The sequence below is a fragment of the Oncorhynchus clarkii genome, chromosome 6 (assembly GCF_045791955.1).
Source record: "Oncorhynchus clarkii lewisi isolate Uvic-CL-2024 chromosome 6, UVic_Ocla_1.0, whole genome shotgun sequence".
Taxonomy (NCBI): Eukaryota; Metazoa; Chordata; class Actinopteri; order Salmoniformes; family Salmonidae; genus Oncorhynchus; species Oncorhynchus clarkii.
Genome location: NC_092152.1, coordinates 31,859,301 through 31,885,862, shown reverse-complemented (window position 1 = coordinate 31,885,862; position 26,562 = coordinate 31,859,301). Strand labels below are relative to the sequence as shown.

At 42.8% G+C, this 26,562-nt stretch overlaps 1 protein-coding gene across 6 annotated transcripts in view; it reads left to right on the top strand.

Moving 5' to 3' along the window:
• The window catches only part of LOC139410978 (protein phosphatase Slingshot homolog 1-like), a 67,005-nt gene that overhangs the window by 18,365 nt on the left and 22,078 nt on the right, over positions 1 to 26,562 (top strand). For 3 of the 6 annotated variants that reach the window (XM_071156723.1, XM_071156721.1, XM_071156720.1), the window contains exon 3: positions 23,087 to 23,187. In XM_071156723.1, the coding sequence (XP_071012824.1) occupies positions 23,106 to 23,187 (82 nt within the window). In that variant the 5' untranslated portion in view covers positions 23,087 to 23,105. The other 3 variants (XM_071156724.1, XM_071156722.1, XM_071156726.1) reach the window with 3 other exon arrangements.

Sequence of the window (26,562 nt, the reverse complement as noted above, 5' to 3'; positions counted from 1 at the left end):
ATTTCTGCTATTGCTATCAATCAAGAGGAAACTCTGACTGAACAACTCAAACTCTCCAGCATATGCTCTTCAAATGGATGTTAGCTGTGAGGGCTGAGATGCCCATGCATTGACTTTTGTTCGCAATACATGTCGGGGGATGCTATTCACCAGGACATATTGTTCTGTCTCACTATTCCCAAGTATGAATCGGCATATGGGATGTTCACTGTGCTGTGTGGGGCTATATTGATGAAAAACTGATTCTATATGGGATCGAATGGTGGGCTTTTGCACAGATGGCGCTCCGTCTGTCACGGGACGGCGGGCTGGCTGATCGAGCTGCCATGTGACCGAATGCTGCAGACAACGCACTCACGGGTCACTGCGGAGGAGTTTTGGTTCCTTACTCAAAGTGAATACCCTGTCTTCCTTTGAGCATTACTGCCGTGTTTAAAACAACTGGGAACTCGGAAATGTCCGACTTCAGTGCATTCAAAACAACAGGGAACTCTGAAAGAAATTAGCTCCGACTGGGGAAAAATGGTTTTGAACGGTCATCCAACTCGGAATTCCAACTCAGGAACTCGGGCCTCTTTCTAGACTTTACGACCTGAAGATCACTGATGAGTTCTCAGTTGTCTTGAAAGCACCGTAATACTCATGGTAGGCTACTCTTCGCCAGCTCATATCTGTGTGAAGCTGGGTTCAGAGCTTTCGTCTGCATTAAAACCAAATATCGATTCAGGTTGGATGTAACAGCAGAGATGAGGTGCGCACTATCGACGATGCCCCCTGACTTTGAGAAGGTCCGATGTGACATGCATCATGCACACCCATCTCATTAGTGGGGGTGACATAAGATATATTATGTCAGACTAATTTGCAATTGACTACCTCCATTAAAAGTGTGTGATTGTGAGTTGAGAACACTATCAACAAAAAAAAAATAAAATTGATAACCCCAAATAAAAAAGTAAACTTTGGCTGTTCATTACATAATGTTTTTCACATGGGTGGTGGGGTCATGAGAATTTTCAGATGTTAAAATGGGGTTGTTGGCCAAAAACGTTTGGGAACCCCTGTACTATATATGTATTGAATATTTATATGAATCCTATAAATAAAAATGGCCAATTTGGGTGCAATCAATTTACTTAGTTTCTCAGAAATTTAATTATATCTCAACAAAGAATGTTGTAGGAATACTAATCTTATGTTTCTAACTACAGAATGATTTCAGATATATCTTAGATGGTGGGTGTCATGTCTTGCTGAAATGACTGGTTATGCAATTTTCAATTTTGGCACTCAAAGTGATGCACATACTCAGGAATGACATCGGTGAGATATGAGTTAAGGCCTGTCTTGCCTCCAGGTCTCATCGGTTCAGTATGGGACATAATACACTATATTACACAGCTTAAAGATATTCTCTGGTACTTTTGTATACAGTGCTTTTAGAAGGTATTCAGACCCCTTGACTTTTTCCACATTTTGTTACATTGCAGCCTTATTAAAAATGGATTAAATAAAAACAAATTTTCTGCAATCTACACACAATGCCCCATAATGACAAAACAAAAACAGGTTTTTGCACATTTTTTTTCTTCTTCAGAAATACCTTATTTACATAAGTATTCAGACCTTTTGCAATTAGACTCGAAATTGAGCTCAGGTGCATCCTGTTTCCAATGATCATCCGTGAGATGTTTCTATAACTTGATTGGAGTCCACCTGTTGTAAATTCAATTGATTGGATATGATTTGGAAAGGCACACACCTGTCTATATAAGGTCCCACAATTGACAGTGCATGTCAAAGCAAAATCCAAGCCATGAGGGCGACGGAATTGTTCGTAGAGCTCTGAGACAGGATTGTGTCGAGGCACAGATCTGGGGAAGGGTACCAAAAAATGTCTGCAGCATTGAAGGTCCCAAGAACACAGTGGTCACTCTGACAGAGCTCTGGAGGTTCTCTGTGGAGATGGGAGAACCTTCCAGAAAGACAACCATCTCTGCAGCACTCCACCAGCCAAGCATCTATGGTAGAGTGGCCAGACGGAAGCCACTCCTCAGTAAAAGACACATGATAGCCCGCTTGGAGTTTGCCAAAAGGCACCTAAAGACTCTGACTATGAGAAACAAGATTCTTTGGTCTGATGAAACCAAGTCTCAATGACATTAAGTGGCTCGGCCAGAGTCCGGACTTGAACATCTCTGGAGAGACCTGAAAATAGCTGTGCAGCAACGCTCCCCATCCAACCTGAGGATCTGCAGAGAATGGGAGAAACTCTCCAAATACAGGTGTGCCAAGCTTGTAGTGTCATACCCAAGGCTGGAATCACTGCCAAATAACTTCAACAAAGTACTGAGTAAAGGGTCTGAATACTTATGTAAATTAATACTGAATACTTATATATAAAAACCTGTTTTTGCTTTGTCATTATGGGGTGTTGTGTGAAGATTGATGAGGGGGAAAAAACTGTTTAATAAATTATACAATCAGGCTGTAACGTGAAAACCAAATGTGGAAAAAGTCAAAGGGTCTGAATATTTTCCAAAGGCACTGTACTTTTTAACCAGTAGTTCTGAAAGTAGCACAGACGAGTCAAAGTGGTCCCCGAAAATTGCGTTCTACCTCACAAATGTGCAGATGTGTGCACACGTCATTCTCTCTCTCGCTCTACTGTGTGTGCGTCTTGCTAGCTGTCACTCAAATGGTGAGGGACTGGAGTTCCATGGCTGAAACTCGAATTGCTAGGAAGCTGGCCCACATGGGGATAAATGTAGGGAAAATGGCTTCCAGAAAACAGTCACTTTTAAACTAGTGATTTCATGGCTAATTTAGGTGAGAAAGTAATTCTGCTCATAGACTATGTATGAACTGCACATTGACACATCCAGCCCAAAGCGGGAGGTTTAAAAAAAATACTTTCTAGCCGCCAAAGTACCGGAGCATGTCTTTCACTGCCAAAAAACCCTCTGCTTATGTAATGGTTAATGCAATGTATTGAGTTTTATTAGGCAGGTGGAGACATGAAATATTTTATTTTACGACTCAATCCACCACCTGACCTGTGAACATGTTTTACATAAAATATCTGGTCATCTATGTTCCTGGCATCTTTGTGTCGGTTCTATGTCTGAAGCACCCTAGAAAGGGACCCAACAGAATCTTCGTGAAGTGTCCATGTTTCACAGTCTTTAACAAAAAACGGTGGGTTGTGGCCATTCCCTCTTGGGCTTGGTATTGTAGTTAGAACATGATGTTGTGTCTTTGATGGGCCACAACTCCTACAATGCCTTTAGAAAGTATTCACTGCCCTTGACGTTTTTCACATTTTGTTGTGTTACAGCCTCAATTTAAATTGAGATTTTGTGTCACTGGCCTACACACAATACTCCATAATGTGGAATTATGTTTTTAGAAATAAAAAATAAAAATAAAAATGGAATGCTTAAATATCTTGAGTCAATATGTATTCATTGTTTTGGAAAGCCAAAAGTTCAGGAATAAACATTTGCTTAAGAAGTCACGTAAGTTTTATGGACTCACTTTTAACTTGTTTTTTTGAATGACTACCTCATCTCTGTACCCCACACATACAATGATCTGTAAGGTCCCTCAGTAGAGCAGTGAAATTCGAACACAGATTCAACCACAAAGACCAGGGAGGTTTTCCAATACCTTGCAAAGAAGGGAACCTATTGGTAGATGGTAAAAAAAGCAGACATTTGAATGTCCCTTAGAGCATGGTGAGTTTTTTTTAGCACTTTGGATGGTGTATCAATACATCTAGTCACCAGAAAGATACAGGTGTACCTTCCTAAATCAGTTGCCGGAGTGGATTGAAGCTACTCTGGGATTTCACCATGAGGCCAATGGTGACTTTAAAACAAGTACAGAGTTTAATGGCTGTGTTAGGAGAAAAACTTAGTCCACAATACTAATCCAATTGACAGAGTGAAAAGAAGGATTCCTGTACAGAATCAATGTATTCTAAGACATGCATCCTGTTTGCAACAAGGCACTAAAGTAATACTGCAAATAATGTGGCAAAGCAATACACTTTTTGTCCTGAATACATAGTGTTATGTTTGAGGCAAATCCAATACAACACATTACTGAGTATCAATCTCCATATTTCAAATCAAATCAAAATCAAATCAAATTTTATTTGTCACATACACATGGTTAGCAGATGTTAATGCGAGTGTAGCGAAATGCTTGTGCTTCTAGTTCCGACAATGCAGTAATAACCAACAAGTAATCTAGCTAACAATTCCAAAACTACTACCTTATAGACACAAGTGTAAGGGGATAAAGAATATGTACATAAAGATATATGAATGAGTGATGGTACAGAGCGGCATAGGCAAGATACAGTAGATGGTATTGAGTGCAGTATATACATATGAGATGAGTATGTAAACAAAGTGGCATAGTTAAAGTGGCTAGTGATACATGTATTACATAAAGATGCAGTAGATGATATAGAGTACAGTATATACATATACATATGAGATTAATAATGTAGGGTATGTAAACATTATATTAGGTAGCATTGTTTAAAGTGGCTGGAGTTGAGTCAGTGTGTTGGCAGCAGCCACTCAATGTTAGTGGTGGCTGTTTAACAGTCTGATGGCCTTGAGATAGAAGCTGTTTTTCAGTCTCTCTGTCCCAGCTTTGATGCACCTGTACTGACCTCGCCTTCTGGATGATAGCGGGGTGAACAGGCAGTGGCTCGGGTGGTTGTTGTCCTTGATGATCTTTATGGCCTTCCTGTGACATCGGGTGGTGTAGGTGTCCTGGAGGGCAGGTAGTTTGCCCCCGGTGATGCGTTGTGCAGACCTCACTACCCTCTGGAGAGCCTTACGGTTGTGGGCGGAGCAGTTGCCGTACCAGGCAGTGATACAGCCCGACAGGATGCTCTCGATTGTGCACCTGTAGAAGTTTGTGAGTGCTTTTGGTGACAAGCCGAATTTCTTCAGCCTCCGGTTGAAGAGGCGCTACTGCGCCTTCTTCACGATGCTGTCTGTGTGGGTGGACCAATTCAGTTTGTCTGTGATGTGTATTTTCCCGAGGAACTTAACTTACTACCCTCTCCACTACTGTTTCATCAATGTGGATAGGGGGGTGTTCCCTCTGCTGTTTCCTGAAGTCCACAATCATCTCCTTAGTTTTGTTGACGTTGAGTGTGAGGTTATTTTCCTGACACCACACTCCGAGGGCCCTCACCTCCTCCCTGTAGGCCGTCTCGTCGTTGTTGGTAATCAAGCCTACCACTGTTGTGTCATCCGCAAACTTGATGATTGAGTTGGAGGCGTGCATGGCCACGCAGTCGTGGGTGAACAGGGAGTACAGGAGAGGGCTCAGAACGCACCCTTGTGGTTGCCTACCCTCACCACCTACTGGAAGTCCAGTACCCAGTTGCACAGGGCGGGGTCGAGACCCAGGGTCTCGAGCTTGATGACGAGCTTGGAGGGCACTATGGTGTTAAATGCCGAGCTGTAGTCGATGAACAGCATTCTCACATAGGTATTCCTCTTGTCCAGATGGGTTAGGGCAGTGTGCAGTGTGGTTGAGATTGCATGGTCTGTGGACCTATTTGGGCGGTAAGCAAATTGGAGTGGGTCTAGGGTGTCAGGTAGGGTGGAGGTGATATGGTCCTTGACTAGTCTCTCAAAGCACTTCATGATGACGGAAGTGAGTGCTACGGGCGGGGTGGTAGTCGTTTAGCTCAGTTACCTTAGCTTTCTTGGGAACAGGAACAATGGTGTCCCTCTTGAAGCATGTGGGAACAACTGACTGGGATAGGGATTGATTGAATATGTCCGTAAGCTCACCAGCCAGCTGGTCTGCGCATGCTCTGAGGGCGCGGCTGGGGATGCCGTCTGGGCCTGCAGCCTTGCGAGGGTTGACACGTTTAAATGTTTTCCTCACGTCGGCGAGTCCGCATGTTTTGGTTGCGGGCCGTGTCAGTGGCACTGTATTGTCCTCAAAGCGGGCAAGACATCCTGGTCCGTGACGGGGCTGGTTTTCTTTTTGTAATCCGTGATTGACTGTAGACCCTGCCACATACCTCTTGTGTCTGAGCCGTTGAATTGAGATTCTACTTTGTCTCTATACTGACGCTTAGCTTGTTTGATTGCCTTGAGGAGGGAATAGTTACACTGTTTGTATTCGGTCATGTTTCCGGTCACCTTGCCCTGATTAAAAGCAGTGGTTTGCGCTTTCAGTTTCACGCGAATGCTGCCATCAATCCACGGTTTCTGGTTTGGGAATGTTTTAATCGTTGCTATGGGAACGACATCTTCAACGCACGTTCTAATGAACTCGCTCACCAAATCAGCGTATTCGTCAATGTTGTTGTCTGACGCAATACGAAACATATCCCAGTCCACGTGATGGAAGCAGTCTTGGAGTGTGGAATCAGATTGGTCGGACCAGCGTTGAACAGACTTCAGCGCGGGAGCTTCTTGTTTTAGTTTCTGTCTGTAGGCAGGGATCAACAAAATGGAGTCGTGGTCAGCTTTTCCGAAAGGAGAGCGGGGCAGGGCCTTATATGCGTCGCGGAAGTTAGAATAGCAATGATCCAAGGTTTTTCCAGCCCTGGTTGCGCAATCGATATGCTCGATAATCGACAATTTAGGGAGTCTTGTTTTCAGATTAGCCTTGTTAAAATCCCCAGCTACAATGAATGCAGCCTCCGGATATACGGATTCCAGTTTGCAAAGAGTCAAATAGAGTTCGTTCAGAGCCAGCGATGTGTCTGCTTGGGGGGGAATATATACGGCTGTGATTATAATCGAAGAGAATTGCCTTGGTAGATAATGCGGTTGACATTTGATTGTGAGGAATTCTAAATCAGGTGAACAGAAGGACTTGAGTTCCTGTATGTTGTTGTGGCCACACCACGTCTCGTTAACAATGAAGCATACGCCCCCGCCCCTCTTCTTACCAGAAAGATGTTTGTTTCTGTCGGCGCGATGCGTGGAGAAACCAGCTGGCTGCACCGACTCCGATAGCGTCTCTCCAGTGAGCCATGTTTCCGTGAAGCAAAGAACGTTACAGTCTCTGATGTCCCTCTGGAATGCTACCCTTGCTCGGATTTCATCAACCTTGTTGTCAAGAGACTGGACATTGGCGAGAAGAATGCTAGGGAGTGGTGCACGATGTGCCCGTCTCCGGAGTCTGACCAGAAGACCGCTTCGTTTCCCCCTTTTATGAAGTCGTTTTTTTGGGTCGCCGGCTGGGATCCATTCCGTTGTCCTGGGTGAAAGGCAGAACACAGGATCCGCTTCGCGAAAGTCATATTCTTGGTCGTACTGATGGTGAGTTGCTCTTATATTCAGTAGTTCTTCTCGACTGTATGTAATGAAACCTAAGATGACATGGGGTACCAATGTAAGAAATAACACGTAAAAAAACTAAAAACTGCATAGTTTCCTAGGAACGCGAAGCGAGGCGGCCATCTCCATCTCTGTCGGCGCCGGAAGTATCCTATTTTCAAGCATAGTGGTGGTTACATCATGTTATGGTAATGCTTGTAATTGTTAAGGACTGGGGAGTTTTTCAGAATAAAAACAAAACACAATGGAGCTAAGCACAGGCAAAGTCCTAGAGGAGAACCTGGTTCAGTGTGCTTTCATCCAGATACCGGGAGATGAATTCACCCTTCAGCAGGCCGATAACCTAAAACAGATGGCCAAATCTACACCGGAGTTGCTTACCAAGAAGATAGTGAATTTTCCTGAGTGGTTGAGTTGAAATTTTGAGGGCGCCGGAGGGGATAACCAATTGTGCTATTTTGTTTGTTTTTTTTCGCATTGTTTGTAACTTATTTCGTACATAGTGTTGCTGCTACTGTCTCTTATGACCAAAAAGAGCTTCTGGACATCAGAACAGCAATTACTCACCTCGAATTGGATGAAGAATTTTTCTTTAATGAGTCGGACGGGAAGGATATACTACAAACACCCGAACAGGCCCTCATCCCTGTCATTCGCTGGAGAAAGAAACTTAGATTTTGTGGAAAGAGATTGCGGTGCCTTGTGAGTATCAGGTGACGAGTGGCTAATCTGGCATCAGTACTGTTAGCTAACATTAAATTGCTGGAAATAAATGGGATGAACTGAAAGCACGTATATCCTACCAACGGGACATTAAACACTGTAATATATTATGTTTCACTGAGTCGTGGCTGAACGACAACATGAATAATAATAATACAGCTGATGGGCTGTACACTCTAGCGGCAGAATAGAATAGCATCCTCTGGAAAGAAACGGAGCGGGGGCCTATGCATATTTGTAAACAACAGCTGGTGCACAATATCTAAGGAAGTCTCAAGGTTTTGCTCACCTGAGGTAGAGTATCTCATGATAAGCTGTAGACCACACTATCTACCTAGAGAGTTTTCATCTGTGTTTTTCGTAGCTGTCTACCTACCACAACAGACCAAAGCTGAGCCTACCAGACGAGCTAAATAACTTCCATGCTCGCGTCGAGGCAAGTAACACTGAAACATGCATGAGAGCATCAGCTGTTCCAGACAGCTGTGTGATCACACTGTCCGCAGCCGATGTGAGTAAGACCAACTGGCAAGTGTCTTCACTGACATTTTCAACCTCTCCCTGTCTGAGTCTGTAATACCAACATGTTTCAAGCAGACCAACATAGTCCCTGTGCCCAAGAACACTAAGGTAACCTGCCTAAATGACTACCAACCCGTAGCATTCACGTCTGTAGCCATGAAATGCTTTGAATGGCTCACATCAACACCATTATCCCAGAAACCCTAGACCCACTCCAATTTGCGTACCGCCCCAACAGATCCACATATGATGCAATCTGTATTGCTCTCCACACTGCCCTTTCACATATGGACAAAGGGAACACTTATGTGAGAATGCTATTCATTGACTACAGCTCAGCGTTCAACACCATAGTGCCTTCATAGCTCATCACTAAGCTAAGAACCCTGGGACTAAACACCTCCCTCTGCAACTGGATCCTGGACTTCCTGACGGGCCGCCCCCAGGTGGTAAAGGTAGGTAACTACACATCCACCACGCAGATCCTCACACGGGGGCCTCTCAGGGGTGCGTGCTCAGTTCCCTCCTGTATTCCCTGTTCACTCATGACTGCACTGCTAGGCACGACTCCAACACCATCATTAAGTTTGCCGATGAAGCAACAGTGGTAGGCCTGATCACCGACAACGATGAGACAGCCTGTAGGGAGGAGGTCAGAGACCTGACCGTGTGGTGCAAGGACAACAACCTCTCCCTCAACGCGATCAAGACAAAGGAGATGATTGTGGATTACAGAAAAAGGAGGACCGAGCACGCCCCATTCTCATCGACGGGGCTGTAGTGGAGCAGGTTGAGAGCTTCAAGTAACTTGGTATCCACATCACCAACAAACTAACATCGGCCAAGCACACCAAGACAGTTGTGAAGAGGGCACGACAAAACCTGTTCCCACTCAGGAGACTGTAAAGATTTAGCATGGGTTCTCAGATCCTCAAATGGTTTTACAGCTGCACCAGCATCCTGACGGGTTGCATCACTGCCTTGTATGGCAACTGCTTGGCCTCCGACCGCAAGACACAACAGAAGGTATAAGCTAGAGGTTGACCGATTATGATTTTTCAACGCCGATACCGATTATTGGAGGACCAAAAAACCTGATACCGATTAATCGGCCGATTTTATTTATTTATTTGTAATAATGACAGTTACAACAATACTGAATGAACACTTATTTTAACTTAATATAATACATAAATAAAAATCAATTTAGCCTCAAATAAATAATGAAACATGTTCAATTTGGTTTAAATAATGCAAAAACAAAGTGTTGGAGAAGTAAAAGTGCAATATGTGCCATGTAAAAAAGCTAACGTTTGAGTTCCTTGCTCAGAACATGAGAACATATGAAAGTTGGTGGTTCCTTTTAACATGAGACTTCAATATTCCAAGGTAAGAGGTTTTAGGTTGTAGTTAATATAGTATTTATAGGACTATTTCTCTCTGTACCATTTGTATTTCATATACCTTTGACTAATGTTCTTATAGGCACTTTAGTATTGCCAGTTTAACAGTATAGCTTCCGTCCCTCTCCTCGCCCCTACCTGGGCTCAAACCAGGAACACATCGACAACAGCCACACTCGAAACAGTGGCCCTTGCAGAGCAAGGGGAATAACTACTCCAAGTCTCAGAGCGAGTGACGTTTGAAATTGTATTAGCGCGCACCCCGCTAACTAGCTAGCCATTTCATACCGGTTATACCAGCCATTAGGCTGATAGGCTTGAAGTCATAAATAGTGCTGTGCTTGTGAAGAGCTGCTGGCAAAACGCACGAAAGTGCTGTTCGAATTAATGCTTACGAGCCTGCTTCTGCCTACCATGGCTCAGTCAGACTGCTCTATCAAATCAGACTTAATTATAACATAACACACAAATACGAGCCTTTGGTCATTAATATGGTCGAGTCTGGAAACTATCATTTCGAAAACAAAACGTTTATTATTTCAGTGAAATACGGAACCGTTCGGTATTTTATCTAACGGGTGGCATCCCTAAGTCTAAATATTCTTGTTACATTGCACAAACTTCAATGTTATGTCATAATTACGAAAAAATCTGGCAGATTAGTTCCCATGAGCCAGGCTGCCCAAACTGTTGCATATACCCTGACTCTGCGTGCAATGAACGCAAGAGAAGTGACACAACTTTTAGATATTATCTTAGCTATTTTGCAGGTTTCAAAATATATACTTCTGTGCATTGATTTTAAGAAAGGCTTTGGTGATAATGGTTAGGTACAGTCGTCCAACGATTGTGCTTTTTTCGCAAATGCGCTTTTGTTAAATCATCCCCCAGCGTTGCATATGCTGACAAGGGGAAAATCTGTCGTTCTGCCCCTGAACAAGGCAGTAACCCACCGTTCCTAGGCCGTCATTGAAAATAAGAATGTGTTCTTAAATGACTTGCCTAGTTAAATAAAGGTTAAAAAATAAATACATCGGCGCCCAAAAATACCGATTTCCGATTGTTATGGGATCTTGAAATCAGCCCTAATTAATCGGCCATTCCGATTAATCGGTCGACCTCTAGTATAAATCATAAGACATCTAATCAAAATGGCTAGACTATTTGCATTGCCCCCCCCCTCCCCTCTTTTACACTGCTGCTTCTTTGTTATTATCTATGCATATTCACTTTAATAACTTTACCTACATGTACATACTACCGCAACACCGGTGACCCTGCACATTGACTCTGTACCGGTACACACTGTATATAGCCCCGCTATTGTTATTTACTGCTGCTCTTTAATTGTTTGTTATTCCTATCGCTTTCTGTTTTAATGCATTTTCTTAGAACTGCATTGTTTGTTAAGGACTTGTAAGTAAGCATTTCACTGTAAGGTCTACCTACACCTGTTGTATTCAGCGCATGTGACAAATACCATTTGATTTGAGTTACAGTTTGACTTACATCTGCTTGAAAATCTATGGCAAGACTTAAAAATGGTTGTAAAGATTGACAACTCAATAGACAGAGCTTGAAGAATTTTGAATAGAATAATGGGCAAATATTGTACAATCCAGATGTGCAAAACTCTTAAACTTACCCAGAAAGACTCAAAACCGTAATCGCTGCCAAAGGTGATTCTTAGGTATTACATTTACATATGTACATTTGATATATTTCTGTATTTCATTTTCAATAAATTAGCAAACATTTCTAAACATGTTTTCACTTTGTCGTTATGGGGTATTGTGTGTAGATGGGTGAGAAAAAACCTTCAGGCTGTAGTGCAATTTTTTTTTGAATAAGTCAAAGGGTATAAATCATTTCTGAAGGCATTGTACAAGATATTTGAAATGGGTTTAGGTTGGTCATAACAAAAAGTTTGGGCATCAAAACCACTGATGTAGGGCACCACTACTGCAGTTTTGCAATGGATGGGAGTGTATTAGCACTCGCTGCTCCCACCCTGCTGGACTTGATAAGGATGGCAAGACCAGGCCTTAGTGTAGCGGGCCAACATAAACACTGTAACATCCAGGTAACAACGGCACTGTACCAACCAAAGATTTCACCAAACATACCAACAGGGTAGCAGAATGAGGCAAGAGCAAGTGTTTGAGGTTGAGAGGTGAGGTCTTCACTGGGAGAACATTTACTGAAACGTTGCACAAACGAGAGAGACAGTTTTATCTCACATACAGGAGAACTCCCGTCTGGCAAGTGTTATTTCACTCGGGTCTTGACTTGATGCAACATGCTGTGTTTGCTTACTTAGAAAATACCCTTATCTAGAGGGGTTTATGCAATTCAAATAAGTCAGCAAGGCATTTAGTTTGTGAACTTTGGGATTGTGGGCTGTGGCCCTGTGGTGGTTGGACAGATACTAAGAATTTTGATTTTGAGGTGTTTTTGTGTGCGTGTGTGTGTGCTGCCTATTAATAGGGAGCAGGCTGATGTCGTTGTTTCCTTTCCTTACAATCCATCTCCTCCAACTGACACCTGACTAGTTGAGGTTGTCCCCCTCAATACCCCCTACCTCCTACCACTTCTGTGGTGTCAGCGGGAAAACACCAATATCGGCTAGCCAGCCCTGAAAGGAGGCTTTACTTCCATTGTGCTTGTGTGTGCAGCAAGCCCTGGAGCCATGAATAACCCATCTGGCATGTAGTGACTCCCCCTCTGCAACCTCTCTGTGTGGAGAGTCCTCTTCAGAGTGTAAACACCTTGCAAATACCTGGTGATTCAGAGGAGATGATTACTGGCAGTTCAGACCGGTCCAACGTATCCTAAGCCCATCTGGCTGCATTAGTATTAATCGCCAGCAAAAAACTAATGTTCGGACAACTTTAGTGAACATTCCCTCAAGAGTGTCATTAGGTCATTAGCTGTTTTCATAGGAATGTTCCCATGATGTGCAAGGAATGTTTCGAAGAGACCGTTCTTTTAATGTCAATGGAACTTACCAAGAACGGGGTTACTATGTTCTCAGAACACAAAATATTAATGTTCTAGACACGTTAAATGAGAATGTTGCAAGAACATTCATGTGTCCAGTTTTATGTGGGTAAATAGAATATTCCATCAACTTTCAACCAAACATACACAGAATATGCTCAATAAAACAATTTCTTCAGCATACTTTTAACAGAGCTGAGAATGACTTCAAAGTGCGTTCACCATATTGCTTACGCCTATCAAGTTGTTTCAGATCTACACAAGTATCTACAGAGGTTTGTGGTTTCTTCTGGACAGGACCTAACTATATGGCTCAATAAGCACATGCTGTAAAGATACCCCTTATTGGGACAGTGGTTAGGGCGTTCGTCATTGGTGCTGGTGGCCTGGGTTCAAGATCCGCTAGGGGAGTCACACTACTCTCACTTTCTTAGCAATATACACTGAGTGTACACATCATTAGGAACACCTTCCTAATATTGAGTTGCACCCCTTTTGCCCTCAGAACGGCCTCAATTGGTCAGGGCCTGGACTTTACAAGAGGCAATGCATTCCACAGCAGGAGTTCCTAATGTTTCAACACTCAGTGTAGACTAATGTCAATATTGCTGTTTTGAATTGTATTTTCAGACATTTTGTTTATATGTAAATTTCACTTATAAATATTATTTATGCATCATAGTGTGTATACAGTCGTGGCCAAACGTTTTGAGAATGACACAAATATTAGTTTTCACAAAGTTTGCTGCTTCAGTGTCCTTAGATATTTTTTGTCAGATGTTACTATGGAATACTGAAGTATAATTACAAGCATTTCATGAGTGTCAAAGGCTTTTATTGACAATTACATGAAGTCGATGCAAAGAGTCAATATTTGCAGTGTTGACCCTTCTTTTTCAAGACCTCTGCAATCCACCCTGGCATGCTGTCAATTAACTTCTGGGCCACATCCTGACTGACATAATCAATGCTTGGAGTTTGTCAGAATTTGTGGGGTTTTGTTTGTCCACCCGCCTCTTGAGGATTGACCACAAGTTCTCAAAGGGATTAAGGTCTGGGGAGTTTCCTGGCCATGGACCCAAAATATTGATGTTTTGAGCCACTTAGTTATCACTTTTGCCTTATGGCAAGGTGCTCCATCATGCTGGAAAAGGCATTGTTCGTCACCAAACTGTTCCTGGATGGTTGGGAGAAGTTGCTCTCGGAGGATGTGTTGGTACCATTCTTTATTCATGGCTATGTTCTTAGGTCAAAATTGTGAATGAGCCCACTCCCTTGGCTGAGAAGCAACCCCGTACATGAATGGTCTCAGGATGCTTTACTGTTGTCATGACACAGGACTGATGGTAGCGCTCACCTTGTCTTCTCCGGACAAGCTTTTTTTCCGGATGCCCCAAACAATCGGAAAGGGGATTCATCAGAGAAAATGACTTTACCCCAGTCCTCAGCAGTCCAATCCATGTACCTTTTGCAGAATATCAGTCTGTCCTTGATGTATTTCCTGGATAGAAGTGCTATCTTTGCTGCCCTTCTTGACACCAGGCCATCCTCCAAAAGTCTTCGCCTCACTGTGCGTGCAGGTGCACTCACACCTGCCTGCTGCCATTCCTGAGCAAGCTCTGTACTGGTGGTGCCCCGATCCCGCAGCTGAATCAACTTTAGGAGACGGTCCTAGCGCTTGCTGGACTTTCTTGGGCGACTTGAAGCCTTCTTCACTTCAATTGAATCGCTGTCCTTGAAGTTATTGATGATCCGATAAATGGTTGATTTAGGTGCAATCTTACGGGCAGCAATATCCTTGCCTGTGAAGCCCTTTTTGTGCAAAGCAATGATGACGACACGTGTTTCCTTGCAGGTAACCATGTTTGACAGAGGAAGAACAATGATTTCAAGCACCACCCTCCTTTTGAAGCTTCCAGTCTGTTATTTGAACTCAATCAGCATGACAGAGTGTTATCCAGCCTTGTCCTCGTCAACACTCACACCTGTGTTAACGAGAAAATCACTGACATGATGTCAGCTGGTCCTTTTGTGGCAGGGCTGAAATGCAGTGGAAATGTTTTTGGGGGATTCAGTTCATTTGCATGGCAAAGAGGGTCTTTGCAATTAATTGCAATTCATCTGATCACTCTTCATAACATTCAGGAGTATATGCAAATTGCCATCATACAAACTGAGGCAGCAGACTTTGAAAAGTAATATTTGTGTCATTCTCAAAACTTTTGGCCACGACTGTAGATTTATCCTCCCTGAATTTCTGGAACTTTGGCTACCAGCTTTGTTTCTTTGTGCACAATCTCTAGATGCTTTTTCAGGTTTGTGTTTCTGGATGATGAGATCAATGCAGCCTTTGCAGAATTTGCACTTGACAAAAATGTTGTTCTCTTTCTCCTCGATTAACAAACAATAATGGGAGCATTTCCACAAGGAAAAGGATAAGCGGGGTAAAAACACTTTACGATAGCCTATTGGAAACGGGTTAGCCTACAGCATGAATTCCGTTAACATGAGCTTTAAAAAATATATATAACACGCTGATAGAGAGATGCTTCTGAAGGTAATATACACTTTGTCTAAACATCAGACCTTTACCATCGTTACTCTATAAATCGTCAGTCTGACCGAAGTCGCCCTAAGAAAGATGCAGTAGTCTCTACAAGCCAGAATGTTGAATAAAAAGTATTCAGACCCCTTGACCTTTTCCAAATTTTGTTACGTTACTGCCTTATTCTAAAATGGATAAAATATTTTTTCCCCCTCATCTATCTACATGCAATACCCCATAATGACAAAGCCATAACAGGTTTTACCATTTTTTTGCTAATGCATTAAAAATACAAAAACTGAAATATTACATTTACATAAGTATTCAGACCCTTTACTCAGTGCTTTGTTGAAGCACCTTTGGCAGCGATTAGAGCCTCGAGTCTTCTTGGCTATGACGCCACAAGCTTGGCACACCTGTATTTGGGGAGTTTTTATCCCATTCTTCTCTGTAGATCCTCCTAAGGCTCTGTCAGGTTGGATTGGGAGCGTGCTTCGATGCACAGCTATTTCTTAGCCTTTCCAGGCTGTCATGTGCCTTTTACTGAGGAGTGGCTTCGATCTTGCCACTCTACCATAAAGGCCTTTATTTGATGGAGTGCTGCAGAGATGATTGTCCTTCTAGAAGGTTCTCCCATCTCCACAGAGGAGCTCTGTCAGAGTGACTTTATATATGTGGGACCTTATATAGACAGGTGTGTGCCTTTCCAAATCATGTCCTGTTCATTTGAATTTACCACAGGTGGACTCCAATCAAGTTGTAGAAACATCTCAAGGATGATCAATGGAAACAGGATGCACCTGAGTTAAATGTCGAGTCTCATAGCAAGGGGTCTGAATACTTATGTAATATTTCAGTTGTATTTTTTTTGCATTTAAAAAAAACCTGTTTTCGCTTAGTCCTTTTTGTGTGTAGATTAAGATTTAATTTTTTTAATCAATTTTAGAGTAAGGCGTAACACGTAACAAAGTGTGGAAAAAGTCAAGGGGTCTGATTACTTTCCTAATGCACTGTATACTAAAATCTTGGAAATCAATCAATCCGCCATCATTAACAAAATGGAAAAATCTAATTATTTTTTATTGAAATAGTATGGGCGGCGAGAAAACAAATGATTACAATTTAAGGCCAAGTGGCAAACAATAATGCAGGCACTAGGGATGCGGGTGTGAGCATGTGGATCTGGGCAGATGTAGTTATTGTTTGGGTCTGTATGTTGTTCGTATGTATAAGTTTGTATGTGGAGTAATAAATTAAAAAAGGGCGGAGGGATTTTTTTTTAAAGGAACAAATAAAGACACGAACACAAGAATGTTCTTGCAACGTTCTGATGAAACGTGTCTATAACTTCAATATGTTATATTCTGAGAACATTGCAATCGTGTTCTGTGTATGTTTGATGTGACGTTGATGGAATATTCTCCTAATTCTCAGAGAATTGGACACATTAATGTTCTTTCAGATTCCCATAAAACCCAGCTACAACATTTATGTTGTATATTCTGAGAAAATTGTAACCAATTTCTGCTTGAAATTAAGGGAATGTTCTCCTAAGTAACACCAAAACATGCAAAAAAAAGTTATCAGAAGGTTTTCCCCCTTACTAATGAATAACTGGACACTCAAACATTAGGAGAACATTACGTGTAATGTTACAAATACGTTCTCTCTCCTTAGAATTGTTAGCTGGGTGCCCAGTCACATGGTTTAAGCCTGTGTTCTCCCTGTACTAAAGCTGTCCTCACTGGGCTGGTGACAGCACCACCTTCGGCTAATCCTTTCACTATTCCTGAAAATATCGATCACATGAGTTTTCCAGGAGTTTTGAAGGAGTTTTCCGGCTAGAGGTCGGTTTACTAGCTAGTAACCTGTTGGCTAGGTATTTAAATTTAACAAAAAAAATGTAACCTTTATTTATCTAGGCAAGTCAGTTAATTAACAACAAATTCTTATTTATAATGACTGCCTAGCCTGGCCAAACCCTAACCCGGTCAACGCTGGGCCAATTGTGCACTGCCCTATGGGACTCCCAATCACGGTCGGTTGTGATACAGCCTGGAATCGAACCAGGGTCTGTAGTGACACCTCTAGCACTGAGATGCAGTGCCTTAGACCGCTGCGCCACTCGGCAGCCAACAGAGTTCTTCCTGTTGACGAGGAGATGGTGTTTTTTTAAAAATCTGTGTCCTAGAGCTCCTGCCTTTGTCGATGCCAGCAAATCCTCTCAGATGAGTTGAATGACGAGTGAGTGTGTGCGTATGTATGTGTGTGTTGGAGAAAAGAGGAGTCACACCATAACATAGGCCTAATACATACTCAACTCTTTCTAAAGTTCTCCCTTCCTAACCCCCAGTTCCACCCTGATCCATATATGACACAAGTGTGGAGTGACTAACAATAACACTGTGTGGGACAGATGGGAACGGGAGTGTGTGACAGGCGGCAGTGGCCAGTCTTAAAGGAGGGAGATGGGTTTGTCCCTCCCCTGAGGTTAATGGGATTTGTGCAGAGCTGTGTGTGCCAGGCTCGCTGCCCTCCCCGTCCATGCTTGGTCCAGCTGAGTTCCCTGGCAGCGCTGGCTTGGAGTCAGTTGATTTGTTGGGTGGCATGCAACCTGCTAGCTAAGGAGATCAAGACATATATATTTATTTTTTGCAATTGAACAAGACGCTTTGCTTGTCCCAGAGAAGGGAAGAAAAAACTCCATTCTCTGAGGTCTTGGAGAGCAGGTTTCTGTTGGACAGCGGTATAAGATCCTGGATGAGGACCTTATTTTCCCCTGCTGAAGTGGAAACCTGTTGCTCTGCAGCTGAGAACTAGGACAGACACATTGTTTGGTGTTCTTCTTAGAATTGAATTGATTAAATAAGGATGGATTTCATGCCGGGGAAGAATTGATGCTGAGAAAAGAGGTAGTCCAACATCTGACATCCTCTTTAGTCGTTTATTTGTGCATACGTTTGAGTCTGTGAGTTGGAATGTGTGTGAGAAATGAGGTTTGATTGTGTGATAGTCTGAGTCTTTAAGAGAGTGCGTGAGAGAGGGCGAGCGAGAGAGATAGGAATTTGATTTTGTGATCGTGTGAGAGCGAGTGAGGGAGGCAGAAGGACACAAGCCTCTGCCTGCGGGTGGAGACAGTGCGCAGCAGCAAGTCTTCTTAGGCAGGAGCACTCTGACTTGGCCTGTCTTCACTGCTTTACTCAGTGCTACTACAGAGCAGCAGGCAGCCGCCTACCTACATCTCACAGAAGAGACCGGACTAAGTAAGTCTGTCACCCAGGGTTTGGGTCAGGCCGTGACGCGATCTCTCTCTTTACATGACTTTACTCCAACTCTGTTTCTTGGCTCTAAAGACAAGGGCTGCTTAGCAGACGGGAGAGGCTAGAGATTTCTCTGGCCGGTCAACAGAATGCGTCTGGTGGTGGAGTCCCCTCAGGAGGTTATGCTAAAGATGCTGCCCTATTTTGTTGAGAATGCCGTGCTGACCCAGAGTGAGATATGCTGCATGTGAGTTTAGCTGAGTGCTTCTGTGTGGAGTGGGTGGGGACTTCTAAACCGTTCCCTCATAGATGTAGTGTGTGATCTACAAGAATAGAAATGCTATAAGATGAACTGTGTGCCTGTGTGGCTCTAAGACAGGAGTGCATCCAGTGCTTCTTAGTTGTGTAGAATGTATGGATGTGTACGACTGGTAACTCAGTGGTGTACAAATGCATTCGGAAGGCTACTGGGATGTTATTGTGTACTTACACAATCTGTCCTAAATAATCTGAACAATACCTGCTAACTTGCCCATCAATCTTAAATGTTACACTCCCCTGTGTATGTATTTGGACCTAATGATCACTACATACAGCTTGTGACTCTACAAATGTGGATATTTTTACAGCTTGTTTTGGTTGTTTCGGATGATGTTTTTCCCAATAGGAAGTGAATGGTGAATAATGGGTTGTGTAATATGAGTCATGTTTATTCTTTCTGAACACTTCTACAGTAATGTGGATGCTACCATGATTGAATTGTGAATGATGATGAGTGTGAAGGTTAAAGCGGAACAAAGATCATAAACCCCCCTTGGTAATGGGAGAGGTTAGCATGTTTTGTTGTAGCCTCAATCCAAGATGTTTTTCTTTAATAGTGCCATTACATTAGCAGGATTAATTTAGAAGTGTTCAGAAACATCTTATCTACTCACTTAGAAAGAAAATGACTCCAGTCATCATTCACCATTCGGTTCTTATTGGGCAAAACATAACCCAAAACAAACTGCAAATGGATCCAATGAGTTTGTAGAGTCACAAACTTGATAGTCATTGCGTGCAAGGAATATGGGACTAAATACTAAACTTTTGACTACTTTAATACTATGAATACATTTGTCCAAACACTTATGACTTGTGTTTGGGGGGACTAGATATATAAAGTGTTTTAATTTCTAAACGGTAAAACATATGTTTGAAAATACCATTAAAAAAAAGTGACATTCTGTACTGTCGCCTCATATGAAACATTTCATCTCAATTCCAAAAAATGCTGGAGTATAGATCCAAATGTAATGTTTTTGCTCCACTGTCCAAGTACACACAGTGGGGAATGTATATAGTCTAGCTACTGGCTTGAAACTTCCCTAGATGAACGGAAGAGCAATCATGGGATCAAGTTAATGCGCATAACAAGCCTGATACTAAAAGTAGTCATACACTTGTGATTGTATGAATTCTGCTCATTCAGAGTGAAGAGCCTGTCTTCTTTTCTCTCCCAGAAGAATAGGTAGGCCTACTCTATAATCATAAGGGATCATTGAGGCTATTTGGCAAGCCTCTCTATCGTTGTCTTTGTGTGCCGTGATAGCAGATATATTTTTAGTTCTGGTGTTAGTGGAGAGGCTGATAGCAGGGTGGGTGCCGGAGGACTTGAGACACCAGAGTAGAGCAGAACAGAAGCTAGTTAATTTGACTGTCTGAGTATAGATGCTGGTGATTTACATGGCAGGAAAGGAGAGGACGGTTCAAATTCAACACATCCTCCGGTTGGTTTCTCACTGTGGTTTACGCATGCAGCATATTTCAATGGATCATACAGCATTGTATGTGTAGATTAAACTTTTATTTTGTTTTCTAGTAGGAGAGAAATACCGTATGTTTTCAATTCTATAATAGATTGATGTCCTGCCGAGATATCACAGGTAATGCTGAAGGCAGCTCAAAGTGGTAAACTAGATGGAGGTGGAATTCATGGTTATTTGATGGGGATTATCTCTAGTGGCTTTCCCACAATGTAACTGCATATACAGAGTGACATGATGTTTGAAGGAGGTTCTCCATTTCTTCCTGTAGACTTGGCTAGCTGCAGTTCTACCTCATATTCATCATTCCCTGACAGGAGTCTCCACACCGCCCCATACATTTTAAAAACAGGGGGAAAATAGGAGAGAAACAAAAGTCCAAAGTGAAACAAAGGATCTTGTGATTAGTGGCCGGCCACCCCCATGGAGCCTGTCACTGTGGAACTCTGTCTCTGTGGTCGGGGGGGGGTAATTTTAGTGTGGCGGCGGCACAAAGCAGAGCCTGTTGTTTCGGCATTATTGTATGCTTGGGCCAGGCCTCTTCCTCCTCTGGCCTGGACACAGGAAGTCCAGTCAGGGACAGACAATGAAGGAGGGGGGTGGTGGACTGACTCAGGGATGGTTCTTGACCCTCACAGGGCTTAAATATGTGACCCCTGAATGTTTAGGCTAACCCCCTTTTCAACCAGACTTTTGTCATCAGCACAACCTATGGCATTTATTGTCTCACCTGAAATACTGGTTTAGACATTTAATAGTAGTTAGGCTTTGGTGTTGTCTAGTTTTCCTGTTAGGTGTTTCTTTTGTTCCTGTCTCTCATCACACCTGTACTTTCCAATGACATGCTGGTTTGCTAGACTGCACAAACAGGGTACATTGGGTATGTGTTCCGCCCTTCTGTCAGGTGGATTTATGAGCCTGGAGAGAGACTCATTCTGAAAGCACAGTGAAAAGGATTAATTGGAGCTGGCATGGAGAACAGCTTCAGCCCCACTTTGTCTTTCACCATCACCATTCTATATTCATTGTCACCTGCAGATTTCTTAGGAAGTCAACGAGAGGTTTGACATATAGCCGAGACAGATGAGACATATATAAATGCTGTGTGTAGCCCCCGAGGAATGCATTACAAAATACTGCAGCTAATTATTCAAGCTGTTTTGCATTTGTCTGGGCCAGCAGAGACCTGCCAGATCCCATCAGGATGCAGCAGCTTACGCAGGGGAAAAAGTCCAGATAAGTATTCAGGATCAAAGCTTGATTCATAGCTGCTGTAGGTTGAGGCTCCGGCTCCCTCTCAAACCTGTCTTACAGCTGGACTTTTCCTATTTGGTTTAGCAGCAGAAATAGTGGCAGCCAACACCCAAGATTTATCCTCATCTCAGTGCCTGTCTGTGCCTCCTGACCTGAAGCCAAATATTAAACACTCTCTGGCCCCATATGACTTACCTAATCTCTTTATCTTCATTCCCTCTAACATAGGGCTGTAAAAGGTGTAAGGGTTCTGTTACAGAACTGGAACAGTTTGCACAGTGCTGAACTGTGAGTGACCATGTGGCTCAGTCTGCCCAGATTGTTGCTTGTATTTCATTAACCTTTGACTATTAGATGTTCTTATAGGCACTTTAGTATTGCCAGTGTAACAGTAAGGCTTCCGTCCCTCTCGACGCTCCTCCCTGGGCTCGAACCAGCAACACAACGACAACAGCCACCATCGAAGCAGCGTTACCCATGCAGAGCAAGGGGAACAACTACTAGAAGGCTTAGAGTGAGTGACTTTTGAAACGCTATTAGCGCGCGCTAACTAGCTAGCCATTTCACTTCGTTTACACCAGCCTCATATCGGGAGTTGATAGGCTTGAAGTCATAAACAGCGCAATGCTTGACGCACAACGAAGAGCTGCTGGCAAAACGCACGAAATTGCTGTTTGAATGAATGTTTACGCGCCTGCTTCTGCCTACCACCGCTCAGTTAGATACTTGTATGCTCAATCAGATTATATGCAACGCAGGACACGCTAGATAATACCTAGTAATAATCATCAACCATGTGTAGTTAACTAGTGATTATGATTGATGGTTTTTTGATTGGTTTTTTTATAAGATACGTTTAATGCTAGCTAGCAATTTACATTGGTTTACTGCATTCGCGTAACAGGCAGTTTCCTTGTCGAATGCAATGAGAGAGAGGCAGGTCGTTATTGCGTTGGACTAGTTGACTGTAAGGTTGCAAGATTGGATCCCCCGAGCTGACAATGTGAAAATCTGTCATTCTGCCCCTGAACGAGGCAGTTAACCCACCGTTCCTAGGCCGTCATTGAAAATAAGAATGTGTTCTTAACTGACTTGCCTAGTTAAATAAAGGTAGAAAATACAGATTTCCAATTGTTATGAAAACTCGAAATCGGACCTAATTAATCGGCCATTCCGATTAATCGGTCGACCTCTAATCCAGAGATCCTAACTGCTCTCTTCATCTGTTGTGCTTTTGCAGCCTGAGCGAGAGCTTCTTCATGGTGAAGGGTGCCGCCCTCTTCCTGCAGCAGGGCAGCAGTCCTCAGGACCAGAAAGCACATCCCCACCACAAACATGCAGGTGAGTACCTACCACACAACCAAAGGACAGGACCCAATGGAAGTTTGGGCTGCCAGGCAAAGTGGGTAAATGGTCCCAAAACTCAGACTAATTAACTTCATTACCCTGTCCATTTTAGAGAGTGTTGTTATGGTTTTGTCTGGTTAGCCTATTTGTTGCTTTGTCTGATGAGTGTCTATACATGCTGTCCTGGAAAGCACATCAGATGAGTGAGTGCTCCCAGAGTTGAGGTGAAGGGACAGTGACCGGCTGATTATTAGCATGTTCCAGACGTGTCGTGTGTAGCTTAGGCAGATTAGTGGTTAAGTAGGCCTACAGTATGTGTGGCTGCTGGTTGTGCTCATTAGTAGGCCTACTTTTGTTCCATATCAATCAAAACGGGACACTGAGGATTTGGCAGTAGTGCTGTCCCTGACAACAACAAAAGTCATCTGTTCTTTCGACCAATCAATTTTTAAACATGTCGTTTTCCACACCCTATGTTTTGTAAAAAAATTGCTATATACAGTGGCAGTCAAAAGTTTGGACACACCTACTCATTCAAGGGTTTTTATTTACTATTTTCTACATTGTAGAATAATATGAAATAACACATATGAAATAACACATATGGAATCATGTAGTAACCAAAAAAGTGTTAAATCAAAATACATTTTAGATTTTAGATTCTTCAAAAAATACCTATACTTTGCTTTGATGACAACTTTGCACACTCTTGGCCTTCTCTCAACCAGTGTCATAAGGAATGGTTTTCCAACAGTCTTGAAGGAGTACCTACATATGCTGAGCACTTGTTGGCTGCTTTTCCTTCACTCTGCGGTCCAACTCATCCCAAATCATCTCAATTGGGTTGAGGTCGGTGATTGTGGAGGCCAGGTCATCTGATATAGCACTCCATCACTCTCCTTGGTCAAATAGCCCTGAAGCAGCCTTGATGTATGTTTTAGGTCATTGTCCTGTTGAAAAACAAATGATAGCCCCACTAAGCACAAACCAGATGGGATGGCGTATCACTGCAGAATGCTGAATGCTGAATGCTGGTTAAGTGTACCTTGAGTTTTAAAGAAATCACCAACAGTGGCAGCAGCAAAGCACCATTACACCTCCTCCTCCGTGCTTCACGGTGGGAACCACACATGCGGAGATCATCTGTTCACCTACTCTGCGTCTCACAAAGACACGGTGGTTGGAACCAAAAATCTCATCGGTCCAAAGGACAGATTTCCACCTGTCTAATGTCCATTGCTCGTGTTTCATGGCCCAAGCAAGACTCTTCTTCTTGGTGTCCTTCAGTAGTGGTTTCTTTGCAGCAATTCGACCATGAAGGCCTGATTCACGTACTCTCCTCTGAAGAGTTGATGTGGAGATGTGTATGTTACTTGAACTCTGTGAAGCATTTATTTGGGCTGCAATCTGAGGTGCAGTTAACTCTAATGAACTTATCCTCTGCAGCAGAGGTAACTCTGGGTCTTCCTTTCCTGTGGTTGTCCTCATGAGAGCCAGTGTGATGATAGCGCTTGATGGTTTTTGCGACTGCACTTGGAGAAACTTTCAAAGTTCTTGACATTTTCCGCATTGACATGTCTTAAAGTAATGATGGACTGTCGTTTCTCTTTGCTTATTTGAGCTGTTTTTGCCATAATATGGGGGCTATCTTCTGTATACCACAACTACCGTGTTATAACACAACTGATTGGCTCAAACGCATTAAGAAGGAAAGACATTCCACAAATGAACTTTTAACAAGGCACACCTGTTAACTGAAATGTGTTCCAGGTGACCTTATGAATCTGGTTCAGAGAATGCCAAGAGTGTGCAAAGCTGTCACCAAGGCAAAGTGTGTCTACTTTGAAGAATCTCAAACAAATCAAAATATATTTTATATTTAACTTTTTTGTTTACAAAATTATTTCATTGTTTTGTCTTCACTATTATTCTACAATGTAGAAAATAGTAAAAATAAAGCATTTCTTGAATGAGTAGGTGTGTCCAAACTTTTGACTGGTACTGTACATTTGTATTTATTATGGATCCCCATTAGCTGCTGCCAATACAGCAGCTACTCTTCCTGGGGTCCAGCAAAATTAAGGTAGTTTATACAATTTTAAAAACATTACAATACATTCACAGATTTCACAACACACTGTGTGCCCTCTGGCCCCTACTCCACCACTACCAAATCCATGTGTATGTATAGTGCCTATGTTTGTGTGTATGCATGTGTTGGGTCACAGTCCCAGCCTGTCCAGCTGTGTTTTTTTAATAATAAAAAAAATCTAATTCTACTGCTTTCGTCAGTTACTTGATGTAGAATAGAGCTCCATGTAGTACTGTGTGCCTCCCATAGTCTGTTCTGGACTTGGACTGTGAAGAGACCTCTTGTGGGGTATGCATGGGTGTCTAAGCTGTGTGCCAGTAGTTTAGACAGACAGCTCGGTGCATTCAACATGTCAATACCTCTCATAAATAAAAGTAGTGATGAAGTCAGTCTCTCCTTCCCTTTCAGCCAGGAAAGATTGACATGCATATTGTAGTCCAAGTTCAATAACAAAACAGGCACCAGTAGCACAATTAGAATGCAAATGGGAAGTTTATTAGTTTTTGTACATGGGAATTCACCAGTCACCTCACAGTCCACAAGCTGTGAACATTGTCTGTTCCATTTTCCAGGGGTAGTCCTCACACTCGAGTTCTCAGCCAATCTGGTCTGGTACACAAGGGAGGTAGTCCGACAGTCCAGGTCACAACGGGTAATCTCTCTCTCTATACCTCTCTCTCTCTCTCTCTCTCTCTCTCTCTATACCTCTCTCTCTCTCTCTCTCTTTCTATACCTCTCTCTCTCTATACCTCTCTCTCTCTCTCTCTCTCTCTCTCTCTCTATACCTCTCTCTCTCTCTCTATACCTCTCTCTCTCTCTCTATACCTCTCTCTCTCTCTCTATACCTCTCTCTCTCTCTCTATACCGCTCTCTCTCTCTATACCTCTCTCTCTCTCTCTACCTCTCTCTCTCTCTCTATACCTCTCTCTCTATACATCTCTCTATACCTCTCTCTCTATACATCTCTCTATACCTCTCTCTCTCTCTCTCTATACCTCTCTATACCTCTCTCTATACCTCTCTCTCTATACCTCTCTCTCTATACCTCTCTCTATACCTCTCTCTCTATATACCTCTCTCTATACCTCTTTCTCTCTCTCTATACCTCTCTCTATACCTCTCTATCTCTCTCTCTATACCTCTCTCTCTCTCTCTCTCTCTATACCTCTCTCTATACCTCTCTCTCTCTCTCTCTCTCTATACCTCTCTCTCTCTCTATACCTCTCTTGGTTCACTCCTCTACCCCTTTGGACAGGTTGCTTCCTCTTTTATTCACA